This window comes from Octodon degus, unplaced genomic scaffold, assembly GCF_000260255.1.
Source record: "Octodon degus isolate 3935 unplaced genomic scaffold, OctDeg1.0 scaffold00262, whole genome shotgun sequence".
Lineage (NCBI taxonomy): Eukaryota > Metazoa > Chordata > Mammalia > Rodentia > Octodontidae > Octodon > Octodon degus.
In genome coordinates this window covers 2,005,282-2,017,781 of record NW_004524838.1, presented here as the reverse complement: position 1 = coordinate 2,017,781, position 12,500 = coordinate 2,005,282, and the positions used below count along the sequence as shown (strand labels likewise).

Sequence of the window (12,500 nt, the reverse complement as noted above, 5' to 3'; positions counted from 1 at the left end):
AGTAATAATTTTAATGTATCACAATCACATTCTGATAGAATATATACTAAAAGACCTCATTTATCTAACAAGTATAAGGGCTGGGGAGATAGCTCAGTAGAATAAGTGCCTGCCTGGCAAGTGCAAGGTCCTAGGTTCAATCCCCGGTACTGCAAAAAAAAAAAAAAAGTCTTCTTTGAGCTATCTAATAAGTATGCCAAACTTAACGTTGAAAAAGTGTTAAAGCCCTCTTGTAAAAACACAAGATGATGATCAAATGGAAAGACAACTGAGTTCTTAAATAAAAAGATTCCAACATGGTGTGGTGGCGCATGCCTATAACCCCAGGTCTTGGGAGGCTGTAAACAGGCAGACCACTACAAGTCCCGTCTAGTAGTGAGACCCTGAATACCCTGTAAATCCTTTCCTAAAAATACAAAAAAAAAAAAAAAAAGATTGCAGTAAAAATACAATTTTTGTTTCCTCATCAACGTAGACATTCAAAAGTTATATAGGAAGTCAAAGCAGGGGTAACTAGGAAAGCTTTGAAAAGTACCAATAAGAGGAAACTACCATGTCAAATAGTAAGCTATACTATAAATCCTCAGTAGCTAAAATAGTATGGTGCTAGCACCCTATGAATAAACAGGTCACAAAAACAACAGAGAGTAAGTCCAGAAAATAGATACGATGGGTGGTATATATTTATATATGGTATCAGTAGCATCCTTAACCAGTGGAAAAGCATGAACTATTCAGTAAAAACTATTAGGATAACTCTAGGCAGCAGTATGGAGGGAAAAAAAATAAAGTTTATGCTGCATACTGTACATCCAGATAGATTTCTAATGGCTCAAAAATTTAAATGTTTCTTTAAAAAATAAATGAGAGCTAGGGACATAGCTCAGCAGCATCTGCCTTACAAGTTCAAGGTCCCCAAGTTCAGTCCCCAGTACCACAAAAAAAAAAAAAGAATAAACAAGTACCAAAAGTACTAGGGTAAGTACCAAAGGATGACATATACTTGGAATGTAAAGAGCTTTCTGACTCAGAATCCATAAGCACAAAAGAAAAAAATTTTCCAGTAGGTGAAGTTGTCTTTAAAATTTTTATTTTTTATTTTTTTCCCCTTTAGATAAATTTTTTCCATAATTTTATTGAGAAACAAATAGCCATGAGACAGTTTCAAATCAAATTGGTAGGACAGATTCAATAATTAACACATTGCATACATTCTTCCTAGTGGTTAATTGCTGTACAAGATGCAGACATGATATCCTATTTACAAACACTATTAGAACAAATCCCTCTATTCAGTAAGAGAATGTAACTATATATCCTAACCATTTTGAATACACAGATACAAAATGGACATTCATCTGTATCCCCTTTTTTTGTTAAGTTCCATTATTTGAATATTATAGGTGTGTTAACTCAGCAAAATATTCTAAAAGAGTCCAATAGTTCATAATAGTATTGGGTCTTCTGCTTGACTGGCAGTGTCAGAAATTGTTGACCTGAGTCCCCTACAGCTCAACATAACAGCATGGCTTTACTTCTTATACTCTTTAAAATTTTTAAGAAACATTTTGTGTCAGCTATTTTACTGAGAGACCTTTTAAATTTATTCTAGTTCTAAAACAAATTTTTCAAAGTTGTCAGAGTTTTTCAAATAGCCTGGTGGAACTATAGACTGATCAATGAAAGATTACCACATACTTTTATTACTGGGAAAAATGTCTTGTTGATTTTTCCCCCAGTACTAGAGATTGAACTTGGGACACCCCACATGTAGCACTGAGTTATATCCCTATTCTACCCTTCCTTGTTGTTTTTAGTGCTGTGTGATTTCTGCATAATACTGCGATTTTCATTTAAATTTATCATGTTCAAAAAATAACTTCAAACTACGCCCCCGGTCTTGCCATAATCCAGATAAAATATCCAAAAGAAACATAAGGGTTGTCTTTAAGATCTGAGTTTGGTCACACAGGCTGGAGTGTTCAGTAATGTTTATGTATATTTTCTTTTTAAGTGCAAGTATGACTTTTGCTGGATTTGCCTTGAAGAATGGAAAAAACATAGTTCTTCCACTGGAGGTTATTACAGATGTACTCGGTATGAAGTCATTCAGCATGTGGAGGAGCAATCCAAGGAAATGACTGTGGAGGTAAAGACAACTGATGAAGCCCAGACCTTTGTCTAAATCCTTTAGAAATATTTTGTACTTCCTTTCCTACCTTCATCTTAGTGAGGCACTAAGTTGAATATACTTTACGGTACCCTTGAATTTCGTGCCAGTCTTTTCTGTTTTGCTGAAGACAGGAATTTCCAGCCCCAGTCTGTAAAAATTTTAAAACAATTCTACCAGAATATTAACAGTGCAACATTATATTATAGCATAATTGTCTTGGTCTGCTCAGCTACCACAGAGTGAAAAACAACAGAAATTTGTTGCTCATAGTTTTGAGAGGCGTTGAAGCCCAGAATCAAGGTTCCAGCTGATTAGTTCTCATGGAGTGTGCTCGTCTTGGTTTGCAGACAGCAAACTACCTCACATTGCCTAGGAAAGAGACAGTCCCTTCCTCTCATACAGGCACCAGCCCTATCAGAATAGGTCCCCATTGTGATGATCCTGTGTAACCTTTGTCATCTCTTCATAAGAATTAGGGTTTCAACAGATGACTGTTAAGGGGAAGCAGAAGACGGGGTTCTAGATTCAGATTTAGCACAGATAGTACAAATGTAAGACTTCGTTCTGGGAGATTTTAAAATTGGTTATTATTTTTTCTCCATAAATCTGTCCACAAATAATCCACAAATCTGTCTGCATTACTACTTATTACTAATAAAAATTTTAAGTGATCCCCAAAACATCAATTTTAATAAAGTCATTTATGGACTTTTGTTTCCTAGGCTGAGAAAAAACACAAACGATTTCAGGAACTTGACAGATTTATGCATTATTACACAAGATTTAAAAACCATGAGCATAGTTATCAGGTATGTCCCAAATCTTTTCAGATGAGCTGAACTGCACTATTGTGAATAAATAAAGAGAATGGTTTAAATTATTTATTTCTGTTCCTTTAGTTAGAACAACGCCTTCTTAAAACAGCCAAAGAAAAGATGGAACAATTGAGTAGAGCTCTCAAAGAAAGTAAGTTCTCAGTGGTATGTGTGATGATTGATGTAAAATATCAATATCCTTCCTTGCTCAGTCAGCTCACTGGCCAGAGAGTAAGCCCCTAATGGGTGTACTATAGCCATTAGCTCCTTCTGGTACTGTTGCGAGTTCTCTGAAAGCCCTGTGCATAGCTGAGGTGAAGAGGTCTCCATCACTGCATTTTCCACCTGACATCTCGTCTTCTGCCCTTCATACAGACAATGTTGTTACCAGACAAAAAGGAAAAAAATACTTTGGTTTTGCTTACACTGTGCCACAGCCGGACTCTGCAGTGTTGGGAAAGTGGATGGATCCTGAGGATTGGCCCTGGCCGCCTCAAAGGAAAAAAGATGCATGTGCTACCCAACTGTCACAACCAAATACCTAGGTTTTTGGCTAGGGAGATAGCTCAATGGTGTAAGCACCTGCTGGGGCAAGCACAAGGACCCTGGTTCCATCCCTAGTACCTCATGCTGTACTGGCCTTGGAACACCAGGTACATTGTGCCAGCCCTGAAACTGGACATAGTGGCACATACCTATAATCCCAAAGCTGGGAATGTTGGGACAGAAGGTTGACTATCAGTCTGAACTGCTTATAGAGACCCTGTACTAAATAAATAAATTTTTTTAAAAACCTAAGTTCTTGAGAAAATTTAGCTGTCCACTGCTAAATCGAAGTAGACATCAATGATAGATGGAATAGAAATCACTTTAGTAATAAATAATGAAAACAAGGTAAAAAAGCAAAGCCATGAGAGTGGCTAACTTGTGAGTCCTAATTTGAAAGTTATAAATAAACATTTCTAAATATGGATTCAGTGGCAGCACCAGTAGAATATAGTATCCTACACACAGGGTACAGATATGTGTATTTTTAAAAGTCGTAATTTTAAAATAATCATAGCTTATATTTGAAAAATATATTACAAGTCTAAAAATCTAAGTAATTGTATTTGTTCCCATTCATAAAATAAGATTAAACTCTTTTCATGACAATAACTATTCCCTAATAAGACCATAACCATCAGTTAAGTTAGAACAGGGGCAAGAGTATCAATAGCAGTTTAGCCTCCTTATTTATTAGTTTATAGACACTATTAATGATACTAATACCAAATTCTATAAGTATCTTCCATAGTAAAATTAAAAAGAAAAATTTCTCAAGCATATGCATAATTCTTTACAGGGATATGTGTCTGTTTCATCAGAGACACATGTGTCCCTAGTGTTTAGAACTGTGCTTCATATGTAGGAAATATTTACTAATGAAATCACTGCTTGCTTTCAACATTATTTAGGTTACAAGCAGTATAATAATAAAATAGAAAAAAATGTACACAAATTGGAAAGAAGAACTTCACACACTTCTCTCATATATCATAATGGGCAGGGAGGAAGCATGAGTGGTTTGGATTGTTTTTACATCCAGTTCAGATACTTACCCTAGAAACTGAGTGTACTTAGAAATTTCAAGGTTGGGCCGGCAAGATAGCTTAACAGATTAAAGCACCTACTAGGCAAGCCTAGGCAAGCGCAGGGACCAGGGTTCAATCCCCAGCACCACATGCCATGCCAGCCCCACCCCCAGGGTAGACTGAGTGGGACTGAGTCAGGGTGTAGTGGTGCACGCCTGTAATCCTAGTACTAGGGAGGTTGAAAGCAGGAGGATCACCCGAATCCGAGCTGTGTAGTGAGACCCTATAACAACCAAATACTTTAAGAAAAATAAGAAAGAAAGAAATTTCAACTATATATCAGTTTGTGTACATATGTATGCATTTTCTACCTGACACTAACTAGTCTTCTGCTCTTAATGTAACCTATGCTGTTAGAAGGCAAAAAGGCATGCAGAATAATACGATTTTCAATAGTATTTACTGGATTCTTCCAGCTTAATTTCTGTTTATTTATAGCTAAAGGTAAAGCTAGAATTTTTTTTGCCTTTTAATAAAATTTATTTTTCCCTGCAATCCTACAGTTCCTCATTTTCTTTTTCTTCCTCAAGTTTTTTACGTACTAGTATTAGTTGTCCATTGTTCCTTGATGTTTTTCTTTTGCTTTGTTTTGTTTTGTAGGGGCACAATTATGTAGACTGTATATAGAGAAATTTATACTAAAATATATAATTATATAGACTACATATAGAGAATTATTATAGAGAACCTATATGAGAGGGAGATATAATTAAGTTACTCAGCAAAGAAAGACATTATTTCTAATTCTTAAGCAACAGAATTCCTCTAGGGGTAATCTGAAAATTTTAAAGAAATATAAAACCTTTGGGTTGACTTCTAGCTGCATTAGTGTGCCAGGAAGAAAGCAAGAGTCCAGGAGGACTGGGTGCTTTCCTTCCAGGAACCTGTGCCTTCCTCATAAATATACATGTCACGTGTGAGCATTTTATACAGGGTTTTAGTCAAGTTCAAGTAAGTGTTATACAGCTACTTCAAACGTTTAGTTCCTTTATTTATTTTTTTTTTCGTTTAGTTCCTTTAAAGGGATTTGTTTTTTTAAGGAAAACAATTGTTTAATTTTATAATGCTTGTAGAAAAGTAATTTCACTATGTCTGTTCCTTTGTAGCTGAAGGAGGCTGTCCAGATACCACCTTCATTGAAGATGCAGTTCATGTGCTCTTAAAAACTCGACGCATTCTCAAGTGTTCTTATCCATATGGATTTTTCTTAGAACCTAAAAGCACAAAGAAAGAAATTTTTGAACTTATGCAAGTAAGATGCCTTTTTAAATTATATTTTAAATGATAGTAATTATTATTAAGAAAACAGATTTTCTCCTCTTAAATTTTGATTGCTTGCAGGGTGACTAGTAATTTTCCTTTAATTTTTTTTTTTTTTAAAGTCACTGATAGAGCCAGGGATATAGCTCAGCAGCATAAGCACCTGCTTGGCAAGCACAGGGTCCTGTGTTCAATCCCCAGTACCAAATAATAAATAAAAGTCACTGGTGGAAGAAGTGGTGAAAAGGGAAGGGAACGGAAGGGAAGGAAGAGGAGGAGGCTGGGGAGAAGAAGAGCAGGGTTAAAACATATTTTACTGAGGGTTTTTATTGCCTCTGGTTCTGAACTTTCGATCGGTACTGCGTATATGGTCCCAATACATCAACAGTGGCCATGCTTGGAGGGGCGGGGGAGAGGATGGGAAAGGAGGAGAAGGAAGACAAGGATGAGGACGAGGACAACAACAAAGTCCCTGCATCAGTTTGTTCCTCAGCGGTGCCAGCTTTCCCCTAAGGCTTCCCTCATTCACATGAATGGGTTAGCGATGCTGAGTGGACAGGAGTCAGAGCCCAGGGCTCCAGGCTACAAAAATGACAGCTGCAATCTGGCTGCTCTGCTTGATCGTAGGATCTTCCCCAAAAGTCCAGGTGGCAGAGAAGTAGCCATGCATGTAATCCTGCTCAGGGCAGGCATGCTTGGTGTGGCGCCTGCTGGTGGAGTATGTGAGGCTGTACAGGATGAGCTGCCTTTACATCACTCTCCACTCTGGAGGGGTTCTTTGTCCAAGCCTACACATTGGACTCCTCCAGTAATAAACCATGTCCAGAACAAGCCTGCAGCCATGTGCAGCAGGTATACTATGATGGGCCACATCAACCACAAGAGACTCCATCTCCCCACAGCTCTGCTCCAGGTCCTGAGAGGGTGCCTGTGTCCTCCTCTGGAAGGGTCAGGATGGAAGGGTCAGGAACAGCAGTAGCTGTCAGAAGGTTTCACAGGACAAGAGACTGACAAGTTCAAGGTGCAGTTCACACCCAGTGCATTTGCACATCCCATCGTGATGCTTGAGGACCACCAGAGACTTGGCAGTTAGCAATAAGACCTGAAGGAGGTGCTGAGGAGATGGCTCAGTAGAATAAGTGCTTGCCTGGCAAGCACAAGGGTCTGAGTTCAATCCCTGGTTACACACACACAAAAAAAAAGACCTGAAGGGTTTCTCTTTTTGTAATAGGATCTTCCTTTAAAACTGGCCCCACAGCTACTTCATGAACAGCATGTATAGTTCCAGCTCCAATCTGGAAGGTGTCACTTTCTTATCTACACAGTGCTTCTTAAATGATCTGGTCCTGAGCTCAGAGGCTGAGTGACTGAACTTTATGTAGTGTCAATGATTCACACAGCTCAGATACTTGACCTCTGCAGTTAACAGATCACTGCTTCATGTGAAAGCTTTAAATTATTTTAATACATTCTTCAGTAGAAATTTCACAGAAAACATCTTTTGAATTTAATAGTTTATATCAGGATCAAGCCAAATTTTATATTCAAACCACATTTAAAATTCTGTACATAATAAGCACACTAGTCAAAAGACACACTGAGGCCTTCCTGCTGTCCCTGCCCCTGGGGTGCACTGAGGTGGCAGTTGAGACTGAGCATGGTAGCATGTGCCTATAATCCCAGCTCTAGGGAGGATGTAAACAGGTGGATCACTACAAGTTTGATCTAGTAGTGAGACCCTGAACATCCTGTAGACTCTTCCCTAAAAAAAAATACAGAAAAAAGAAAAAGACTCTTACATATGAAATGTCATTTAGATTTAACACTAGTACAGCAAATAACCACTAGGAAGAGAGTATGCAATGTGTAATTATTGGAACTGTCCTACTAGTTTGATTTGAAACTGTCTCATTGCTATTTGTTTCTCAATAAAATTATGGAAAAATAGGGGTCAGGAGATGGCTCAGTGGAATAAGCGCTTCCCTGGCAAGCACAAGGGCCTGAGTTCAATCCCCGGTTCCTCCAAAATAAATAAACAAATAAATAATAAAGGTTGGCTTCTGTTTTACAATAAAAAAAAGAAAGAAAAATAAAATAAAATCTGAAACCTACTTTTAATTAACAGTCAACCCATGCAAATGTTAAAAAAAAAAAATAGATTTAACACTAAAGTCAGAGCCTAGGAGAAATATTAAAATTCTACATGAAAAGAGTACTAAAAGGCTTTATCCAAGCAAAATATTCAGAGCCAAATGTCTCTGATGTAATGATCAAAATGTAAGATGTATTTTCATGTCTTTGTGCTTTTAATAATGTGTTTTGTGTTGACCCAGATGTTTATTTCAGTGCTAAACATATTCTGGGTGCATCTAATGTCATTTTTCTATTAAGACCAAGTATCGTGTTTTGTTTGTAACAATAAATCTTGCCTTAAAATCAGAAAAAGTTACAGGTCATAAACTGAAATTTTCCTTATGGTTAATTATGTTGCTGTAGATTTGGGTGAATGTAGAACTGTGCTAACTTTTTTTTTTTTTTTTTTTTTTTCTTTTTTGGTACAGGGTCTCACTACGCAGCTCAGACTCGTAGTGAGCCTCCTGCCTCAGCCTGCCCAGCACTGGGATTATAGGTGTGCACCACCACGCCTGGTACCAGGGATTGAACCCGGGTCTTGCTCTTGCCAGACAGGCACTTAGACCACCAAGCTATCTCCCCACCCCTATGCTAACATTTCTTAAATCATTTCTTTGTCTGAAGCTAATTGAAGTTGAAATCTGGCCTATTTCTGATTATGTAATAATTTCATCTTCAAAGATGAAACAACCTGCCAGGGAAATAGCTCAGTAGAATATCTAGCTTGCCTAGCAAATTCAGGGTCCTGAGTTCAATCCCTGGTACCATTAAAAAAAAAAAAAAAAAGATAAAACAACCTTATTATATACTCCAGTAGAAAGTCACTGTTTAGCAGTTTCTTTTGTAAGTTACTTTATTAAAGAAACAAAAGCACCTAAGCCAAGTGACTTCACCACAGCCAACGAACTTCACTGTAAATTCTTTTCTTTGAAGTCACCAGATTTCCCTCATTACAATTTTCATGTCATCCTTTTGATCTGCTTTCTGCTAACCTATATCCTAAATTTCATTCAATCCTCAACTCATTTTCTCTGCAAGGCCTTCCAGACCTAACCCCAAATCACAGTTGTCTTGACTTGCCTCAGATTCCTTAAGCATATAAATGTAATCTGTACCATGCGATCATGTACTTTGTATAGTGCTTTGAAATAGTTTTTTCACATAGATAAAATATAAATTCTGGGGCGGGGAGTGCCTGCTTGGCAAGCGTGAGATCCTGAGTTCAATTCCTGCTACCCCTCCAAAAGAAAATTATAAATTCCTTTAAATAGCTGCTATATTCAGCAACATCTTCATAATCTATACCAGTTGCATTACTGTTAGTGCCTATCAACTGAGTGCTCTTCCTGAGTTTATAATAATTTTATATATGATCTTTTTCCTAATCTGGAAAAAATGCACAAAAAATAAAATGTTTAGAGTATTTTAAAATTTGAATTATTTTACTTTAAGAGAGTTAACTGACTCTGGATTTGTTATTTATTAACCCACTCATGTTTTTATTTTTTTCTTACTATAGACAGACCTAGAAATGGTCACTGAAGACCTTGCCCAAAAAGTCAATAGGCCTTACCTTCGCACACCTCGCCACAAGATCATCAAGGCAGCGTGCCTCGTGCAACAGAAGAGGCAAGAGTTCCTGGCATCGGTGGCCCGTGGAGTTGCTCCCGCAGACTCACCTGAAGCTCCAAGGCGCAGGTAAAAGAGATGTATGCTGTAGAGACCACCCTAGCTTGAAAGCAAATCTAAGCAGTTTTATTATCCAACTAAGCCTTAATATTCTTGGAAGTTGCTTATACCTAACATATGGGTAGCTGATAAAGAGTATGTTAACTTCTTTTTGATGATATTTGTCCTCCTTATTATTTCTGTTTTTCTTGGTGCTTCTTTTTTTATTGTTGTATAGTTCCTCAGACTAAGTTAGGCTATGTTAATTTCACATTTCAATTTGGATGCATAATTCAGAATCATTCTAATGCACCATTTTCAGTGTGTAATAGATACCGTCATCTAATGATTGTCACAGACATGATAGGAAACTTTGAAACTTTGCAAGCTTGTTATGTTCATGTTTTTACTTTAGCATTAAGAAGTTGTAAAGAAAAAGTCTGCTGTTAGTAAAGTTATTTAAGTGATCAAGGTAACCTCCCTGAAGGAACACTTATTTTGGTTGTTTTAAGACACTGATACTACTTCTGCCATTACATTGAAGTATAGCTTCATATTCATAATGATTGTGAACATTAGAAATTTCTTTGGGCGGGCTAGAGAGCTCAGCAGATTAAAGCGCCTGCTTAGGCAGACGCAGGGCCCCAGGGGTTCAATCCTGGGCCTGCAGTGCTGGCCCCGCCCGCAGGGGTACTGAGATGGCCGACTGAGACTGGGCGTGGTGGCATGCACCTGTAATCCCAGCGCTTGGGAGGTCAAAAACAGGAAGGATCACTACAAATTCAATCTGTGTAGTGAGACCCTGTAGACCCTGTACTAAATACATAAAAATAAAAAGAAATTTCTTTGACCTTATTTTTACCTAAATATTTACAAGTAATTTTATGTACTTATTAAAGATAGAAGCAGTCATAAAATACTTTGTTGTAATGTGGTGACTTTTACTTTATCCATCACTGTACACCACCAGAAAGCAACTCAGAATTTGAAAGAAATAGTGAAAATATATTTGCAGTTATTTTAATAGTCAATCTGCTTTAATAATCAAGTTCTAAGTTGAAGAATTAAAAGTGTTACTTAAAGGGTAAAGTTCTGATTGGGTGTTCTTCCTAGTTCTAATAATAAATCATATGGTATGTCTGATTTCTTTGTAGTTTTGCTGGTGGAACATGGGATTGGGAATATTTAGGATTTGCATCACCTGAGGTAATTGTTTTGTGGGGTGGGGATTTTTGGTGTTTGGTTTGGTTTCTGTATATATGTATGTATGTTTTATATTTTGTCCTTAGTTCAACCCTGCTTGCATTTGCACACTCGACTATATTACACCCTGTTGAGAATATCAGCAATGCTTTCTCTTTCTTTTGTAAAAAAGTATGCCTCAGCAGAGCCTATATTTAGCTACTTATGGCGTTAGAATATTAATACATTACTAAATGCTTCCCACTTTTATTATTCTTAATTACTAAAAAGAACTTAGACAAATTTATAGCATGGAATTGTGGAAGATATCTTTCTAATTTGTTAAGAGCAATATAACATTTATTAAAAATGCATCTCTAGTTTAATGTTATTTCATTCTTAATCTTTGAAATTATTGCAACAATCAAGATAATTTGTAATCAGTTGTTAAGGCGGAAAAATTTACAGTAATAACATTTATGCAGAAAGAAATGCTTTACTCAGTTGCTTCTGGGTTCCCTTTCAAACTTTCACACTCTTCGGTTTTTATTCATTGTTTCGATGTGCCATTTTAAATTTAAAATATCTAAAACACTTAACACTGCAAATAGAAGCTGTGGCGAACAAAAATATGCCAACGAAATCTTAATCATGCACCCATCTTCTAAGATTTGAGTTGCCAGTGTCATTGTTCTATATGAATTTTAAATGGTCTTACCGTAGTGGTTCCCTCTACTTCTCTCTCCCTTGCTCTGTATTGAATAGTATACCATATGATGCTAACGCTGTGGTGCTCCTTCAGTTTGATTCTCTGGAAGGTAGCAGATAAATGATGAAACCTTTGTGTATCATTTACATCTCATTTGTTTTCTGAAACTCAAAGACAGTGAAAGTTATTATTATTATCCAGAAAGTGATTGAGGGTTATTTAAATCAAAAACTTTCTTTTTTCAGCTTGCAGTTCTCTTGTGATCTTTGTATTGGTTTGTGCTTAGAAATGTAAAAATTTTAAATCATATAACATGCAAAAAATTTAGTATGTTGATGAAATTCTTGTTATAAAAGAAATTAAGAACTTTTTTTTTGTATTTTAGTGAAGGGTCTACAGGGTGTTCAGGGTCTCACTACTAGATTGGACTCGTAGTGATTCTCCTGTTTATAACCTCCCAAGTTCTGGGATTACAGGCGCGCACCACCATGCACAGTCTCAATTGCCATCTCAGCGCACCCTGGGGGCAGGGAGGGGCCAGCGCGACAGGCCCAGGGATCAAGTCCCTAGCTCCTGTGCCTGTTTGCAGGCGCTTTAATCTGCTGAGCTATTTGGCTGACCCCAAAGAACTTTTTTCTTACCTTACCCTGTGTATTCTCTGTTATATAGTGCGATTACAGCTTTGGGGATACTGTGAACAGTTTCTATCTAAAAGGACAAATAAACAAACTTCATTTATTTAAAAAAAAAAAAAGCAATTTAGCAAAAATAAAACCTTTATTGGTGCATTCATAGTTACGTTTATACCATCTTGCACCTTTTGGCTCTGAAAATAACTTTTTTTTTTCTTTTCAAAGTTTTATTGATAAACATATAGCAATGAGACAGTTTCAAATCAAATCGAAAGTACAGTTTCAACAAATAAT

The 12,500-nt window shown here is 36.9% G+C and overlaps 1 protein-coding gene across 8 annotated transcripts in view; it reads left to right on the top strand.

Moving 5' to 3' along the window:
- Positions 1 to 12,500, top strand: part of Ankib1 (ankyrin repeat and IBR domain containing 1) — a 156,545-nt gene that overhangs the window by 133,035 nt on the left and 11,010 nt on the right. For all 8 annotated transcript variants that reach the window (XM_023706525.1, XM_023706527.1, XM_023706528.1 and 5 more), the window contains exons 12-17: positions 2,015 to 2,149; positions 2,896 to 2,982; positions 3,073 to 3,139; positions 5,729 to 5,874; positions 9,535 to 9,713; positions 10,838 to 10,889. In XM_023706525.1, the coding sequence (XP_023562293.1) occupies positions 2,015 to 2,149; positions 2,896 to 2,982; positions 3,073 to 3,139; positions 5,729 to 5,874; positions 9,535 to 9,713; positions 10,838 to 10,889 (666 nt within the window). The remainder of the gene's footprint in view (positions 1 to 2,014; positions 2,150 to 2,895; positions 2,983 to 3,072; positions 3,140 to 5,728; positions 5,875 to 9,534; positions 9,714 to 10,837; positions 10,890 to 12,500) is intronic.